This window comes from Puma concolor, chromosome B4 (genome assembly GCF_028749965.1).
Source record: "Puma concolor isolate L17-30 chromosome B4, mPumCon1.1.hap2, whole genome shotgun sequence".
In the NCBI taxonomy this organism is placed as follows: domain Eukaryota; kingdom Metazoa; phylum Chordata; class Mammalia; order Carnivora; family Felidae; genus Puma; species Puma concolor.
The window spans coordinates 76,202,644-76,221,130 of record NC_141673.1 but is presented as its reverse complement, the minus strand read 5'-3'; the positions used below and the strand labels follow the sequence as shown (position 1 = coordinate 76,221,130).

Below are 18,487 nucleotides of genomic sequence, written 5' to 3'. Positions count from 1 at the left end.
TTATTTTCCCTAAATAGTAGACCTTTTTCCTAATTTGTCTTTCACTCAGAGTCAAGCTTAAATAAGAATAAAACCCAAAAATCAATTTCTAGAATTTCCTTCCATCAATAAAACCAGAATGTGAATGTTGGGATCAGATAAGGATTCTGCAAAGCAAGGTGATCTAAGAGCAAGGGCTCTGGAGCCAGATGACCTGGGTTGAAATCCCTACTCCAGTATTTATAAGTGGGTAGATTTCATAATATCAATTAAGCTTTCTGTGCTTTAGTTTCCTCATGTGCAAAATAAGAATTAGAATAGTCTCTACCTCTTAAGGTTATTGTACCAGCTAAATTAGTCAATATATCTAAACAACTTAGAATATTAGTCATTACTATTATGAAAGATCTTATAAAGTAAGAAAGAAATTCATATCTCATTGTGTAGGCAATAGAAAAGCCTCTTCACTAGGGATCTGTATTGGCCCAGATGCCTGGTCCCATACCTTTTGAATGTTTATCTCAGTTCCTTTATTGGCCCCTCCAGTAATGTTATTTTCTGAACACTCCTAGTAAGTGCTTACCCCCAGCTAGCCTGACTCTTATGGTCAGTCAGCAGTTCCGCTGGATGGCCCCAGGCCTTTGAGAAAGGGAACTCTAGAGTGAATGACAAGAGACAGCATATCTCTTAGGAAAATAATCACAGGAAAAATTAGAGGAATGAGAGAGAAGCACGCACTCACGAGAATGTTATAACAGAGAAGACTAAGATAACATAGGTCTGAATGAATAAAGGACGTGGTTCATTTGAGATTTTTTTTTTTTAATTAAAGAGAATTCACACCACTGGATAACTGATAAACAGGAAAGGTGTGGGAGGAAAAGTCAAGAGTGACTGCAAAAATTGCAGTTTGATATTTTGGCTGGTGATGCCATTAGCTATATGTGGAGCAAAGAGGCAGTGGCCGTAAGGTAAAGCTGATGAATTTACATTTGTATAAATAGACTTTGAGAAAAATATCACATGGAAATGTCCAGCAACAATTAAATATGAGAAACTGGTGCTCACTATCCCACTGACCCATTATCAGTAGGGGCAATTTTTGAATTGGTTTATTCTGCCAGTTTTGAGAATAAATTACAATGACCTATTCTTATCCTCTATCTCACAGTTGAGACACGCTGGTAAAAGGGCTGGCCGCAAAGCAATCTACGGCAACAAATAGCACAGATCTCACTAGGGAAATCTCACCAGGGAAATCTCACCCGAAACTGTAACCTCATTAAAACAATGCGCTAACTTCCTGGGATAACCAGCAACTACAAGCAGATAGAAATGCCTTTTATTTTAATATGCACCCCCTCTCTTCCAGTGATCATCCTTCCATTTGAAGGGAGAGATACTCTAGAATATAAATTAACTAAAATAATTCTGCCTCCTTGTTGTTATTTCATTAAACAAAGTAGGTCTGCATTAGGAAACTGAGTTTCTACCTCATTTTCAAACAATAAGTTACTAACTGGCAAAAAGAAGGTGATAGTTAATATCAAGCTCCACACTTAAAATCCTTTAAAGTAATATTTTATAAAATCAGCAGTTGACTTCTAAAAGTGAGACTTAAATCCAGACTTCAATTGTGTAAGGATTGCAACTATTAAATTTACTTTAGACAGACAAGTTTCAAGGCTAGACTATTCTATAAGAAGGCCATAAATCAGGCAAACATCGAGGATTATTAAAAACAAAACACGGTGTGCCTTGGTGGCTCAGTTGGTTGAGTCTCCAACTCTCGGTTTCAGCTCAGGTCATGATCCCATGGGATCAAGCCTCGCATAGGGCTCCATGCTAAGCATGGAGCCTGCCTAACATTCTCTCAATACCCCACCCCCCGCCCCTCTCCCCCACTCATGCTCTCTCTCTTGTTCTCCAAAATAAAACACACACACACACACACACACACACACATACACACACACACACACAAAGATGACTTTCAAAATTAAAAAAATCCAATCTTTGGGTTGAAGAACACTTAAAATAACTAAAATCAAGACAGTATCACCTTGACCAAATTTTAACTTATACCATATTTTCCAGTACAATGATTTTTAAGAATTTTTTAATTCTTACCTCTCTCCATTCTTTATTTCCAACTCCTTGTACATATAAGACACAAACTATAAAAGATGAAAAAATAAATGTATAAATGTCTTTTTATAAATACAACATATGAATGTATACAATTTTTTTTCCAGCTGTCCAAAAGCTACATCAAAATAATTTCTGGGGGTCCCTGGGTGGCTCAGTCAGTTAAGTGTCTGACTCTTGATTTCGTCTCAGGTCATGACCTCACAGTCGTGAGATGGAGACATGAGTCAGGCTCATCTCTGAGCACGGAGCCTGCTTTAGATTCTCTACCTCTCAGGGCACCTGGGTGGTTCAATCGGCTGGCTGAGCGACTCACTTCAGCTCAGGTCACGATCTCGCGGTTCATGGGTTCAAGCCCCGTGTTGGGCTCTGTACCGACAGCTCAAAGCCTGGAGCCTGCTTCAGATTCTATGTCTCCCTCTGTCTCTGCCCCACCCCCATTCACATTCTGTCTGTCTGTCTCTCTCTCTCTCAAAAATAAACATTAAAAAAAATTTAGAAAAAAAAGATTCTCTATCTCTCTCCTTCTGCTCCCCGCCCCTGCTCGCTTGCTTGCTTGTTCTCAAAAAACAAAAACAAAAACAAAAAAATTCCTAATTCCTAGCCTTCTTCTTATAAGAAATTTGCTAGTAAAACATCAAATGATAAAAACTACCTAAAAAAATAAAATAAGTGAAACGAAATGAAAACTATATCAGATCTTTAGAACCTAACATGCATAGATCTAGGCACAAAAACATGTAATAATTATTCGCTCATGTTTTCATCTACATTATTCTACACATATACATAAATTTTTAAACTACAGTTTAACAGTTTGAAATATTTCGTTATGTTACTAGACATAAGGCAAGCTCTTCCTACAATACCTATAATGCTCAATGTCATCACAAGAAGGACAATCTAGAGCATATCACAGTCTACATATGACATTTACAACTCCCACCCTCAATATTTGTAAACTGGTAAGAAAGCCTGTCAACCATGAAAGGAAGTCACAAAAAGAGAAATGAAGTGTTTGGGGTAAAGATTAAGGGATAAAAAAATTCCCAGTCATTTGTCAAGTGAGCCCCGGGAATTTTTAATACCCACAAATTATAATGTTTTTTCCCCAATGAGTACCTCAAGAATTCTAACATCTTACAAAACCTTCCACCTGTAATTAATCCACATTGGCCCACATATTTGTAGAGATGAAGAGGTGCAGGATATTAATTTGTAACTACTACAAGATTTGGAAACACTTGTTGATGTGCACATTACTGCAGCTGTTTTCTAATTTAAACTATCTTTTTCATTTGACAAGTTATCTCCAGTTTTTCAATATATGTAATTAGGAATCAAAAAATTCAGCACATCCATGGTTAAACCTGCCTTTGCATACTCTTTTTATTTACAAAAAAAAAAAAAAAAAAAAAAAAAAAAGGAGGAGGAGGAGGAAAAGTCTTACTCTGGGGCTAAATCACTTAAAATTATGGTCCATTATGGTCACCTTTCAAATATAATTTCTACCATATGGCAATACCATGAGGTTTCAATTTCAAAGTCAACTGTCTCCCATTGTATCTTTGTCTTATTCTCAAAGTGCTAAGCAACTCCCTCTCTTTAGCCAGACTACTGCCCAGGTACATGAGATGCAGGGCTTGAGACTATCCCACTTCGTGCTGTTTGCGCTTTAAAACAAATATTTAACAAGAACTGTATTTAAGATAAAAAGGGGAGGGGACGCCCCCGTGGCCCAGTCAGTTGAGTATATGACTCTTGATTTGGGCTCCGGTCAAGATCTCACTGCTCCCTAGGATAGAGCCTCCCATTTGGCTCCACCCTAACAGGGCGGAGCCTGCTTGGGATTTCCTCTCTCCCTCTCTCTCTTTCCCTCCACTGCTAGTGCTTGCGCTCTCTCCTCTCTCAAAATTAATAAATAAACTTAAAAAAATTATTAAAAAATAAACAAGAACTATAAGTTTCATACAAATTTTGCAAAATCAAGTAAGAAAAATAAGTAGACTGTTTCAAAAAAGCAAGTAAAAGATACTTACTTGGATCAGATTTGGAGAATGTGTCTCTGTCAAGGAGATTTCTGTTGAATAAAAGAAAATGTTAAATGAATATAAGGCCAAAACATTTACATAAATACATAAATGTATATAAATATCTAACCTTTATATAGATTATATATGTAACACATATAGACTATATATTGTAACATATAGGTCTTTGATATATGTTATATACACATTATATATGTATATTATGTATATACATATGACTAAATAAAAATTCACTAAAGATCTGGTTATACTTATTCAAAATGAACATCACTGAAGTTCAGGAAGCCAGGGTGAGGGAGGCCTATTTGTTCAGTCTTGTACTACAGCTGGTTGATATCAAAAACGCTCCACATTCTTATATTAAAATCTCTTTGAGAAACTTAACTATTGGAGCACCTGGGTGGCTCAGTTGGTTGAGCATCCAAGTTCGGCTCAGGCCATGATCTCATGGTTCATGAGTTCGAGCCCCACATCGGGCTGTCTGCTGTCAGTGCAGAGCCTGTTTCGGATCCTCTGTCCCCCTCTCTTTCTCTGCCCCTCCCCTGCTCATGCTCTCTCTCTCTCAAAAATAAAACAATAAAAAAAAGAAAGAAAGAAATTTAACTATTTCAAGTTTCCTTTTATCCCTTCATTAATCAGTATACAGATGGTCAGAAATGTTTCCTGAATTGAACTGTGAGCTGTTACTGATGAAAAATTGTTTTGGATTCAGAGCACATGATCACATTAGTTCACACAATTAGAAGGTGACAGGGAAGCACCATCTATTGACATTTCTGTGACATCAATTCTGAGGAATTTTACATTGCTATTGTGGTTTGGGAATTCAAGATGAACATACAGATCTTGCCTGAAGATTTTTTCAGTAGAAGAAAATGTTTAAAAGGTAGAAGAAGCCATCATTAGCATCTACTGGTTCTTATTTACAGATATTTCTGTATCTAAACCAGAATAAAAATGGAAAATCAGTAACTGTGAAGGTCTCGGTTCCTCTGGTACTGGGGTATCCTGTTACCTTCAAGGACAGCAATGCTGTCATTTATGCTCATAACAATATGCTCATAACGATAACCCTGAGTAATCAAAAAAAGTTAACTCAGTATGCCCTGATTAATAAGACAATTAGAAAAATTTCCATCTAGGGACACCTGGGTGATTCTGTCAATTAAGCATCTGACTACCGCTCAGATCGTGAACTCACAGTTGGTGAGTTCAAGCCCTGCATTGGGTTCTTTGTTCTCAGAGCAGAGCCCACTTCAAAGTCTCCATCCCCCTCTCTCCCTGTCCCTCTCCCACTTGTGCTCTCTCTCTCTCTCAAAAATAAACTTTGATAAAAAAGAAAAGTTTCCATCAAAAACAGATTTTTTCCTAAAACGTAGTAATTTGAAGCTATATCCTTGCATGAAAAATGCGGCTATCTAGAAGATGATTTAAAGGTTCCAAAGTTAAATTTCATATTCATCTTTTATTAATGGGCAATAATTTGTAATCATTAATTACATTTTTATTCTTAATACTTATACTAAAAATCTCATATTTACAAACTGTCTTATTCCTCCACTCAGGACTGCTACTCATGTGCATATATCTGTGCTGCCATGGTATTTGAATGGCCTATTTTAATATCAATGTTATCCTTTGATATTATCCAATGATATCCTTTCTTATTTCAGGTTCTCAAAAGTTACTGCATCCATAGAATCACTGTACAAAGAGAAAATTGAAACAGTCAACAGAACAATGCAGCACAGACCAAAATAAATGACATCATGTCTTGAAATGTTCCTAAAAGGAAGAGAAAATATCAGATATATTTATATTTGGAATTAAGTCAGCTTCAAAGAACCACTAGTCAAAAATCAAATTAAAATAATCCTCTGTATCCTAAGCAGACATAGTGACTCCAGCAATGGTTAGCAAACAGTAAATTAAAGCATTTCCATTTGAAAAATTACTGTGATACATATTTACAAAGGTGCTTCTCCACTTAAGTGGAAGTTCTTCAGCCCTTCCCATATCTCCAGCCTTTCACTCATTAGTGTCCTTAAAAATGTAATTTAGCTCTTCCTTTCAGAGTTCATAAAAATGTAGGAGAGAAGATAGTGCAAAATATTGCAATGTGATTGGGACTCAAAAACTACATTATACACATATTTAAAAGAAAATAATGTGATTTCCATGCTTTAAAAAAAAACCCTACAGTTTCTTTAAAAAAAAAAAAAAACTACAGTTTTTAGCCCCAAATATACAATAATGGATTTCTATCAATAATAAAGACAAATATTTTAAAACATAGATTCTAGAGGTCACATGGTTTCTTCTAACCATTATGGTCCATATTACACATGGTAAGGCCAAAAATAAAGAAATAAAAAAATCTTAGATTCAATATATGATGAGAAATAAAACTCCATAATCTCATCATAAATTAGCCCCTGAAATTTGCAATTTGACTTTCCCGTTGCTGTTTGACAATAAATTTCATTACTAAATTCAAACATGTATGAATTTAAAAGTTCAGAAAAGGCAAATATTCTTAAATAGTATATATACTGTAAAAGGCCAGCAATTACCAAAATGCATCACAAAGTTTGGTTTGATGATAGGAATGAAGGTTTTTACCTTTTCAACATCCTATTAAAAATAAAGCACATTCACATTAAGTAAAATAAGAGGTGTTGCAAAGGCTGTTTTATAAAAAAGAAGCTAAGCTGAGGCTCAGAGGCACTGAATAAATGAATGAGTACACACAGCCTCGGACTGACTAATCCAAAAGAGTCAACCCTTCTGTATCTCTGAACTGGATTTCTCTGTTCTTTACAAAATGCCACAGTGTCTGGAGAAGTCCAAAAGAAACAACTTATTTTCCTATGAGGGTTGGGAAATCTGGAAGGTCTCCCATTACATCTACTGGTTGAGCCACTGGAGTATAAAATAAAATAAATTCCTGTCCATAGACCAATATGAAGAGTGATCCTGACTACGGAATAAAGACATTAGGATAAGAGACCAAACATAACCGTATTTATTCACAGAAAAATGTCTTAGTTTTCTATATGAGGCACTGTAAGAAACAACGCGCACGCACACACACACACACACACACACACACACACACACACACACCACTCATTAACTTTTATATGGGAAAGTTACTCTTCCCTCCATGAGGTTGTAATTTGCTTGACTCAGGATACCTATCCCTTTATGCCTATAATTTTATAATGTGATGTTGCATTTCAAGAATAGATTAAAAATCCTGAATGTATCTTTCTATTCTGTAAATCTAGATGTAGCCAAAACAAGAAAGAGAGCAAAGTCCTGAAAATAAATTATTGAAAAATACAGTATATGAGAAGAAAACTTACCTGAAGAAATAACCCAATCAAAATTATAATCCACGAATTGCCTGAGTTGTTCTAGTAACCATTCATTCTCAAATTTCAATTAAAATCCCTGGACTTAAAAGAGTACAATTGAAATAGCATCACTAAAACTGAGGCCCAATTAATTAAGCTCTAAACTGCATGAAGAAATACTAGGTTAATGGAAGAGGTGTATTTTGCACAAAACCTGAAACAGGAGAACAGATAAGCAAGAATTTAGTAACACCTTTCCAGGACCATTCAGGAGAAAGGCTTCCCTGACTCCCCCTTAACTATTCAATCCTCATAGGTACTGATCCCTTGTAACAGTGACTGATACATCAAGCTACCCCCCCTTGATGACAAGTCAGCTCCTTCTATAACCCTGCCTTCTCTGATTTTATGCCCAAGTCACCTTCCAAGTGTAAGGTAGTTCTCATATCATTATTAGCACAGAACTATACTGAGTGACCAACATGAAAATTACAATTTTTTTTGATCACTGTAGTTTTTATTCTTTTTTTTTTATTTTTTTGACAGAGAGAGAGAGAGAGAGAGAGAACACAGACCAGCACGAGAGAGGGGCCAAGGGAGAGAAAGAATCCCAAGCAGGTTCCATGAACAGTGCAGAGCCCCATGCAGGGCTTGATCTCACCACCGTGGGATTATGACCTGAGCAGAAATCAAGGGTCAGATGCTCAACCGACTCAGACATCCATGCACCCCTGTAGTTTTTATTATTAATTATCATTCCAAGACCCATACTGAACAGCTGACTAGTCCCTTAAAACGACCTCTCAGGCTTGTCTTTTTCTCACTGGAAAATAGTAATTTTCTTAAAGCTTCAGGGCAATTCTGCCAAGTGTTTTTCAAGCAAATACTCTATGCCCAAGACGTAATTAAACACTACCAAAGGTAGAATAAATATTAAAGGCATGTTCCTTTATTTGAAGAAACCTGAACTGTGCTAGGTAGACAAATTCACAGAAATAACTAATTAGCAACATTGGACGGTATAGAAAATAACAGTAGATTATGGGGAGAAGGAACAGTAACCTAAAAACAGTCAAATTGACTAAGATACAACATCAAAACAAATCACGTACAATGGTTAGCTTTTATCCTATATTTTTATTTTTTTATTTTATTTGATTTTTTTTTTAATTTCTTTAACGTTTATTTATTTTTGAGACAGAGAGAGACAGAGCATGAACTGGGGAGGAGCAGAGAGAGAGGGAGACACAGAATCGGAAGCAGGCTCCAGGCTCTGAGCTGTCAGCACAGAGCCCGACGCAGGGCTCAAACTCCCGGACCGTGAGATCATGACCTGAGCCGAAGTCGGACGCTCAACCAACTGAGCCACCCAGGCGCCCCTCTCCTATATTTTTAAAAATATACTAGTGGGAAAAAACAATTTATAGGTATGTCTACATAATTAAAACCTTAAAAAATGAACATCTTGAAATACCTTATTTATAAAAAGTTAGGGGTACCTGAGCGGCTCAGCTGGTTAAGCATCTGACTCTTGATTTTGGCTCAGGTCATGATCTCATGGTTTGTGGGATTAAGACCGGCATCTGGATCTTTGCCGACAGCCTGGAGACTCTTGGGATTCTGTCTCTCCCTCTCTCTCTGCCCCTTCCCCGCTCACACATGCTCACGCCCTCTCTCTCTAAATAAATAAATATTTAAAATAATAATAATAAAATAAAATAAAGTTCAAGTATCCATCTCTGTTATATATAATTTGGCTTTATGAGTGGATTATTAAAACTTCTAATACTTCATATGTACAGTGATCATAGAATAACATGATCAATTAAGATAAAGTGATCTGTAAGCAAGTTAACCTAAAAGTTGTAGGCATGCTGCTCATTCTTTCCCACTCAGTAAATGAAATCACCTGATAAATATTCTTTTTGATTTAAAATTCTTTAAAAGGGAAACATATCATCATTCTAACACAAATGCAATTTGGACAAGAAAATTTACTCTATATATGTCATGAATTTTAAAGTTAATAGTTTCACGGTAGAAACAATTTTGCTATTTGTGACCTTCTAAAGTGCTAATTTAACAAAACACACAACATAGTTGTTTTAGGGACTAAATCTTCAAATTGAAGATATGAAGTGAGCTCCAAAAGTACAGCTACTTGTGGTCAACAAAGTTTACACATAAAGGGTTATACTGCTATATATGATTGGAATTGATCTACTTAATTTTTTTTCAACGTTTTTATTTTTTTGTTTTTGGGACAGAGAGAGACAGAGCATGAACGGGGGAGGGGCAGAGAGAGAGGGAGACACAGAATCAGAAACAGGCTCCAGGCTCTGAGCCATCAGCCCAGAGCCCGACGCGGGGCTCGAACTCCCGGACCGCGAGATCGTGACCTGGCTGAAGTCGGACGCTTAACCGACTGCGCCACCCAGGCGCCCCAGATCTACTTAATTTTTAATTAAAACAAAAATATAGTTTATGAATAGAGACAAATAAGATACTGTTCTATTTAATTTTCCATAGGAGCAAAAATATAAGCTATAAATAAACAGGGTCCAGCTTAAATTTTCCACATGTGGACAGAGAACCACATCTCTGAATCATACAATCTGTCCTAAAAATTTGTTTTGTATCTATAAACAGAATGATTCTGGGCTTAATTAAAATTTAGGAAATTACTGGGGGCCTTTTATTTACCTGTTACTCAGTATAGTCTCGGCATCATCGACTGCCTTCAAGGTCTTTATCAAACACTGCTTAGGCAGCCACAGAACCTAGCACATAAGCACAGGCTCAACATGCACCAATTGAATGAGTGAATGGTTTTAGTATCCAGTCAAAAGCATCAGCATTTTTCACTTTAGGTATGGTGAAGTATCTTATTATGGAAAGAAGAACAGAAGAAGGTGGCATTTATGGCCTTTGCCCTAATAAGTAATCCATTAACTGAAAAAACCTATGACTTCTTTACTGGCATCATAAATATGCTCCATGTCACTAGGCCATGCCCAGGGTCCTTACTCTGGGCATTATATTGTCTTATAGACTAGAACGAGGAAGTTCTTGATATATATATCTCCACTATACACACACACACACACACACACACACACACACACAGCACATTTTAACGCGAATACACACAAAATGGTTTTCAGATACTTTTAATATTTTTATTTTTTAATGTTCATTTATTTATTTTTGAGAGCGAGAGAGAGAGAGAGACAGAGTGTGAGTGGGGGAGGGTCAGAGAGAGAGGGAGACACAGAATCCGAAGCAGGCTCCAGGCTCTGAGCTGTCAGCACAGAGTCCAACATGGGGCTCAAAATCACGAATGTGAAATCACGACCTGAGCTAAAGTCAGACACTTAACTGAGCCACCCAGGTACTCCAAGATTTTTATATATAAAACAAGGAAATCAAAACTTTTTTGAGCAACTGAAAGAAAATGTATCCCATCTTTGAAGTGATTTGAATGTAATATTTAATCCTCTTTGACTCACTTAGTCATCTTTTTATTATTATTCACTGAACAAATATTATCTCTGGAAATTTAGCACACAAATTTAAGGAAAAAATATTTTTCCTGAAGTTACAATTTCTTTTTTAAAAAAGTTTATTTATTTATTTTGAGAGACAGAGAGCAAGCACGAGCAGGGAAGTGGGTAGAGAGAGGGGGACAGAGAAAATCCCAGGCAGGCTCAACACCCCACACTAAGCCCAACAACACGGGGCTCAGTCTAACAACTGTAAGATGATGACCTGAGCCCAAATCAAGAGTCAGAAGTTTGACTGAACGACGCAGGTGCCTTGAAACTACAATTTCTATGGCAAAAGGCAAACAGATTATGCACAGGCAAAAAGTAAAGCTTTTAGAAATGAAAAAATGAAGTATTTTGAAACTGAAGCTTACTGAAAAGCTGAAGTCAGCTAGACTCTAAGATACCAAGTAATTCTGAAGGATAGGGTCATTGGAAAGTACTTAACAAGATTATCTGGCTTTCAAGAAAATAAGAATAGACTTTCAGGTTTGAAGTTGTGCAAATAGACTAAAAATTCAGTTCGAGAGCTGCCTCTCATAGCCTGAGCAACCAAGGAGAACTCTATCACGTGTGATACATATTACCCCACTAAAACTGGAAATAAAATAACCTTAAGTGTTTCTCAGTTTTGCTGAAATTGGCTGTTTAAAGTATTTATTAGTACTGCTGAGCTGAATGGGTTAGTGACAAAAATCTATTTTCAACCTTTGCATGGGTTGAATTTGGTTTTGATATTAAAAGAAATTTCAAGGGCAGATAATGCTGAAAAATTTTATGCTTCTCTAGAGGCATTCAGTATGATTGATATTCTTGGAAATTACTTAAAAGAAAACCCAGGCTTTTTCAAAATGTGACATATCAGAGCTCTGGTTTGCCCGAGCTAAGGTAAACAGAAGAACCCATTGGTTTGAAGTAATGTAAGGTCAGCTTGGGGCAATACGAGCTTTCAGAAAAAGGTACAAAACCCAATCCTCTTCTTTCACCTAGAGAAGTGATACATAACATTTAACCAAAAAAAAAAAAGAGAGAGAGAGAGAGAAGAAAAAAGAAAAAAAAAAGGGCAGGATAAAAAGACACTGAAAACAGAACATGGAGCTTCTTAAAAAACAAAAAGTCATGCACAAAACTAATCTCATTATATTTACCCCAATCTTGTGGCTCCATTTCATATCTCAGTAAGTGGCAACCATGGAAGGCAGCAAAATGCTCCCTCCCAAACATACCAGACAGGTCCTCATCCCTAGAACCTAAAAGTGCCTTAATGTGAGAGGAAAAAATCCTGCATAGACATGGATCCTGAGATGAAGAGATTATTCTGGATTATCTGAGTGAGCCCCAAACACAATCACATATATCCTTATAAGAGGAAGCCAGAGGGAGATTTGACACCGACAGGAGACAATGACATGAACAAAGCAGAAGAGATTAGAAGACTCTGGCCTCAGAGACCGAAGTGATGCAGCCACAAGCCAAGGCATGCTGGCAGCCATCAGAAATTGGAAAAGGCAAGAAAGGGATTCTCCATCACAGTCCCAGTGGGAGAGCAGCCTGGCCAGCATCTCAGTTTCTGCTGCTGACTTCACACTTCCAGCCTCCAGAACTGTGAGAAAATAAATTTCTGATGTTTTAAGCCAACAAGTTTGTGGTCCTTTGTTACACAGGACGCTAATAACAGCAACACGATCCAACTCACATCTCTGTCTTCCAAGCCAGAGTCCAGAGTCATCCTCCCCAACCCCCCATTTCCCTATCCCTCTCTCCCTTAATGCTTTTTCTCCACCTTGGCTTCTGTTTCCAAGTCCCAACTACTTCCCAGACCTTAGAGCCTTAAGTCATCTTTCTGCCTCCTGTATCTCAGTTCATTTGTCAAGACACCAAGAGAAAGTTCTCCACAGTAAAACCTAATCAAATGGCTTCATTGCATAAAATCCATTACATCTACAAAAACTTCAAACTCCTTAACATAGCACTAAATACCTGCTACATTCTGAACAAAATGAAATGAACTGCAACTAATGTTATCATTCATCACTTTGGAAGCACTAGGGAGTAAGATAGAAAGTGATAATGAGACACAGTATTGCAAATTATCATTGCTTGCAGATTTAATTTTGTACCTAGGAAAAAAAAAAACACAAGAGAATTGGTTAATAAAATCTTTCAAAATTAATGAGATAATTCAGTAAAAAGCAATTGGAGACATGATGAATACATAAAAGCCAATAATTTTCCTAGGTATCAACTGTTAATAATTCTATGCCATGTGGACTTTTTGGTAGTTGTCTGTTGCCTTCAATTGCTGAAGTATTGTGAGGACTATGCAACTCTTTGAGTATACTATAACCTTGCTACCAAGACTCAGACCAAATTCTGACAAAGAAACATTTGTTACCAAGTGGAACTCAAAACAGTCAGGCAATATGCTTTACAGGTTTAACCAAGTTCCAGCTCTCTATTGCTGATTTCAGGCATTCCAAATAGCACCATAAGGCTTATGTGACAATGTTCTGGTAGCAAGATTCAACTAACCTTCTGGTCAAATCAGTCTAGAGAATCCTCTAAACATTCTGTGCCTATAACCAAGAAGTCCTTAGGCCTAAAGCACCACTACAAATGGCAGAATCACAGGATTCATGAGGTATGTATGTGACCTGTTCACTCGTGCAATATTTCTAGCTAATATACATATCTTTCTTTTATAACAACTTTACTCAGATATAATTGCCTTACTGTAAAGTTCATCCTTTTAAAGTGTTACCAGGGGCTGTGGAAGGTGGAATAGGGAGTGATTACTAATGGGTAGAGGTTTTGAGGGGTGGATGTGGGTGGTGCCAATGTTTTAACATGAGATAGTGGCAATGATTGTGAAATATACAATAATCAATCATCACCACTGTCTCATGTTAAAACATTGGCACCATCCACATCCATCCCCCCAAAACCTCTACCCATTAGTAATCACTCCCTATTCCACCTTCCACAGCCCCTGGTAATCACTAATCCACTTTGTTTCTATGTATTTGGCTAAATGAAATCATACAATATATAATCTTTCATGACTAGATTATTTCACTTAGGCTAATGTTTTTAAGATTCATCCATATTGGAGGTACCTGGGTAGCTCAGCCAGTTGAGCATCTGACTCTTGATTTCGGCTCAGGTCATAATCTCACAGTTTGTGAGATCAAGCCCCCCTATTAGCATGCAGCCTACTTGGGATTCTCTTCTTCCTCTGCCCCTCCCCCATTAACACATATGTGCACATGCTCTCTCTCTCTCTCTCTCTCTCTGTCTCTCTCAAAATAAATAAACTTAAAAAGAAGATTCATCCATGTTGCAGTAAGTATCAGTGCTTTATTCCTTTTTAATGGCAAATAATATTCCATTGTATGGATATATCACATGCTCATTAGATAATACACATTTGGGCTGTTTCCAGTTTTTGGCTCTTGCCGATAATGCTGTCATGAACATTTGCATACAAGTTTTTATGGGGACACATGATCTCATTTCTCTTGGGTATATACTTAGGAGTGGAATTTCTAGATCGCATGGTAACTTTGTTTTTTACATGTGGAGAACTGCCAAAGTATTTTTCAAAGCAGCTGTACCACTTGACATCCCCACCAGCAATAAATGAGGGTTGCAATTTCTCTATATCTTCTCCAGTGCTTATTGTCTGGTGTTTTTCTAACTATGATCATCTAGTTGCATAAAGTGGTAAACCCACAAATCTGATCATTTCTGATATCCATATTAATAACAAAACCCTCTCGTGTTGAACAAGATAAAGAGAGTAGAAGAGTCCAGAGTAGGCACTTCTGGAGTGTGGACTTCTGATTAACTTCAAATACTACCAGATCACATCCAAGGTATGTGGTCCTAAGATATGTTAGATTTAACTCTACAATCTAACACACACATCTATATGATACTGTCTCTGCTGAAATATTTGAAAGTAAATTATGGAAAATATAACATCAGCCAGAATCAATTAGAAAAGACTGGAAGAAAATTTAACATACTGTTTTTAAAATCTTGGCATGAAGAATACTTTCTAAGCTTTACACAAAGCTCAGAGAACATTGATTCATTGATAATGAATGCATTTTTTTTATTTTAGTGAGAGAGCAAGCAGGGGAGAGGGGCTGAGAGAGTGAGAGTGAGTGAGAGAGAGAGAGAGAGAGAGAGAGAGAGAGAGAATCTTAAGCAGGCTCCATGCTCAGTGTGGAGCCTGAGGTGGGGCTTGATCCTGAGACCCTAGGATCATGACATGAGCTGAAATCAAGAGTTGGGTGCTCAACCAACTGAGCCACCCAGGCACCACAGTTAATAAATGCATTTTAAACTTCTACACAGAAATGATACAGTAATTAAAATTAAAATACAATATTTGTTACATATACGGTGGATGAAATGCTAAAGCTATAAATATGCAAAACATTCTCTAAATAATGGGCTAAAGAAGTGAATAGGCATTTTGTAAGAGAAGAAATACAGTTACTCACTGAACGTGCTAAATGAAGTTCATACTCAGTAGTCATCAATGACATGCAAATACACTAAGATAGTGTTCTCCTGTGATATAAATATTAGCTGCGTGAATTAAGGCTCATTTAGTTGTAAGTGACATAAAAGAGGGAAACTTAGGATGAAAGCATGGTGATGTTTTATGGAACCCAGAATTAGGAATGTAGCAGTCCCCGTGGAAAGAACTGAACCACAAAGCCCTGACAAATCAGCAGAGAACAACACCATGAGGCAATGAGTAGGAATCCAGGGTCGGCAGACAGCAAGACCACATGCCAGGCCTCCTGAAACTTTCCAGTGGCATGTCAACAGGAGCATTTTAACAATAGCAGTGAGGGTTCTGTGGAGGCAGTGGAAAGGGATTTATCAGGAGGGCAGCGGAGATCATTCACGTGGAGTCGTGTGCTCTGAGTTCCTGCTCTCTAGGCTTGTAGAAAGGAAATCAAGTTCAGGTATTTATATCCGGAGTAGAAAGTCCGAGAAAAAAAAAGCAGACTACCATCTTGTCTAAGTCATCATAACATGGATATATTCTTTAAATATATCTAAATAAAGGCACAAAGAGGGACGCCTGGCTAGCTCAGTCGGTTAAGCCTCAACTTGGTCTCAGGTCATGATCTCATGGTTCGTTGGGTTCAAGCCCCGCATTGGGCTCTCTGCTGCCAGCACAGAGCCCACTTCACACCCTCAGTCTCCCTCTCACTCTGCCCCTCCCCGGCTCACTCTCTCTCTCTCTCAAAAAGTAATCTTTTTTTTTTTTTCATTAAAAAGATACTGTTTAAATTTTTAAAAGGCACAAAGAGATGCCTAGGTTGATATGCTCTATCACTGGGCGGGATTTGGGGTGATTTGTACATTCTTTTTTGTTCTTTCCGGTGCTGCTTGGTTTTGTGTGTATATGTCTGTGTATGTGTGTCTATGTGTGTGTGCATGTGCACATGGGTTTTTATACAAGCATGTAGCACTTTTCTAAAACAATAGATTTTTTAGAGAACCTTTGCCACCTTCATGAGGTGATCCACTGTTTTCCAACTATTTCTGTTCAATACCAGTATAAAAATAAGGGTTCCTTGCTAAGTGACAGGAACTTTCTATACACTTAAATGATTTTATATCATACAATCCTTGTAGCAACTATACAAGAAGGAACTTTTATCCTCACTTATACACCAAAGCTGAGAGAGATTAATTTACCTAAATTTAGTCGGCAATATATGGAGCTGCAGTTTCAATACAGATATTTCCATCTCTAAACCTGTGCTCTGCTCCTTAACACATTACACCATTTCCCTTATTATGTTACAACACTTGAGACTAGGTATCATCATTTTCCCCAATCTCTCCTCCTGCTTGCTCTAAAAGCAGAAACTGCTTTCAGCTCACTTGCTAACAGCTAGGTGGGCAATGACCTTGCACATATTTTAAACAATTTTCAGGGTTTATTACTTCTCCCAGAGTCATTGCACAAAGCATATTTGCAGGTGACAATCACTTGTCCAAACACTAAGAGCTAGTGACCGTGATAGGTCCACAAATCACCACCAAGTAAAAAGCTGAAGGCTAACACTACTCTGTCAACATCAGCTCAGAGGTAGCTGCCTTCTGTGCACCATTTCAAAAATATATTGGTCACATGACTAGACTTTCTAACTGTTTCTTTATCTATTAACTGTTGAGCAACATATTGCTTCTATGTGGGGAAGAAGTAATGTGTCTCCAGGCTCAATATTTCCAAAAAGAATCTTTATATGTAAGGTTGTCTTGAGTCAGCTCTCTTTAAGATTTATGAATCAATGCACAGTTATGCCAATGAGAAAAATAATATGCCTATGAAGGTAAGGCTAGATTGGCTGAGTTTTGGTCCTCCAGATTTTAAGTAACATCTTCTGTAATTTCTTTGGATCACTGATCACTGAACAATTGAAATGTCCTTAAGAGCAATCTGAGAATCAACAACAGAATTTAAATAGAAAGAATTAGAGGGCACGTGAGTGGCTCAGTCAGTTAAGTGCCCACTGCAGCTCAGGTCAGGACTTCACCTCAGGTCATGATCTCACATCTCGCGGGTTCAAGCCCCACGTTGGGCTCTGTGCTGCTCTCTGAGCCTAGAGCCTGCTTTGGATTCTGTGTCTCCCTCGCTCTCTGCCCCTCCCTAACTCATTCTCTCTCTCTCTCTCTCTGTCTCTCAAAAATAAATAAACATCAAAAAAAAAAAAAAACTTTAAACAGAAAGAATTAATCTGGAAAGGAAATTTGTTTGTAAACATAAATGACCAGGTGAGACAGGATGATGGAAAATAATTTTCTAATACCATCTGTTATACTTGTTACTAATGATTACACAAGGAATTTCCCCTGACTCAAAAATACTCATCTAGGTCCAAAAAATAAATATATAAACAAATAAAGCTCAGTAGCAACTATGAACCTATAATATTATACAAATCCTAAAAATGCCTATAATATTATACAAATCCTAAAAATAACATAGTGAAACAGATATAGGCAATTGTTCAGCCAAGCCTCATTGTTCCTGCCTTTATACAACTGATTTTTTTTTTTTTTCAAATCAAATGATGTTACTCTCTTTCCTGTACTAATGCCTTCCAGTCATGGTTCCATTCATCTGGGATGCTCTACTTTCCTTTCATCAACTATACATTGAATAAATAAGTAAACACTATCTATATGCAAAACATTTTACTAGATATTAAATGGATACAAAGGGAAAACACAGTTCCTGTCCTATAGGAATTTATAATGTAATAGTTGTCTGATACTCTCAAATGTTTATTCAACAAACACTAAGTTACTCAATGACAGAAAAAAGATTTGGCATTGGAGACTGTGATATGAACACATGGGCTCCTGA

At 37.2% G+C, this 18,487-nt stretch overlaps 1 protein-coding gene across 1 annotated transcript in view; it reads right to left on the bottom strand.

The window, feature by feature from the left end:
* CPNE8 (copine 8) overlaps positions 1 to 18,487 on the bottom strand; it is a 234,557-nt gene that overhangs the window by 199,299 nt on the left and 16,771 nt on the right. The window contains exons 2-3 of the mRNA XM_025930235.2: positions 4,167 to 4,207; positions 2,110 to 2,156 (exon numbers count right to left, since the gene is read on the bottom strand). Coding sequence (XP_025786020.1) covers positions 2,110 to 2,156; positions 4,167 to 4,207 — 88 coding nt within the window. The remainder of the gene's footprint in view (positions 1 to 2,109; positions 2,157 to 4,166; positions 4,208 to 18,487) is intronic.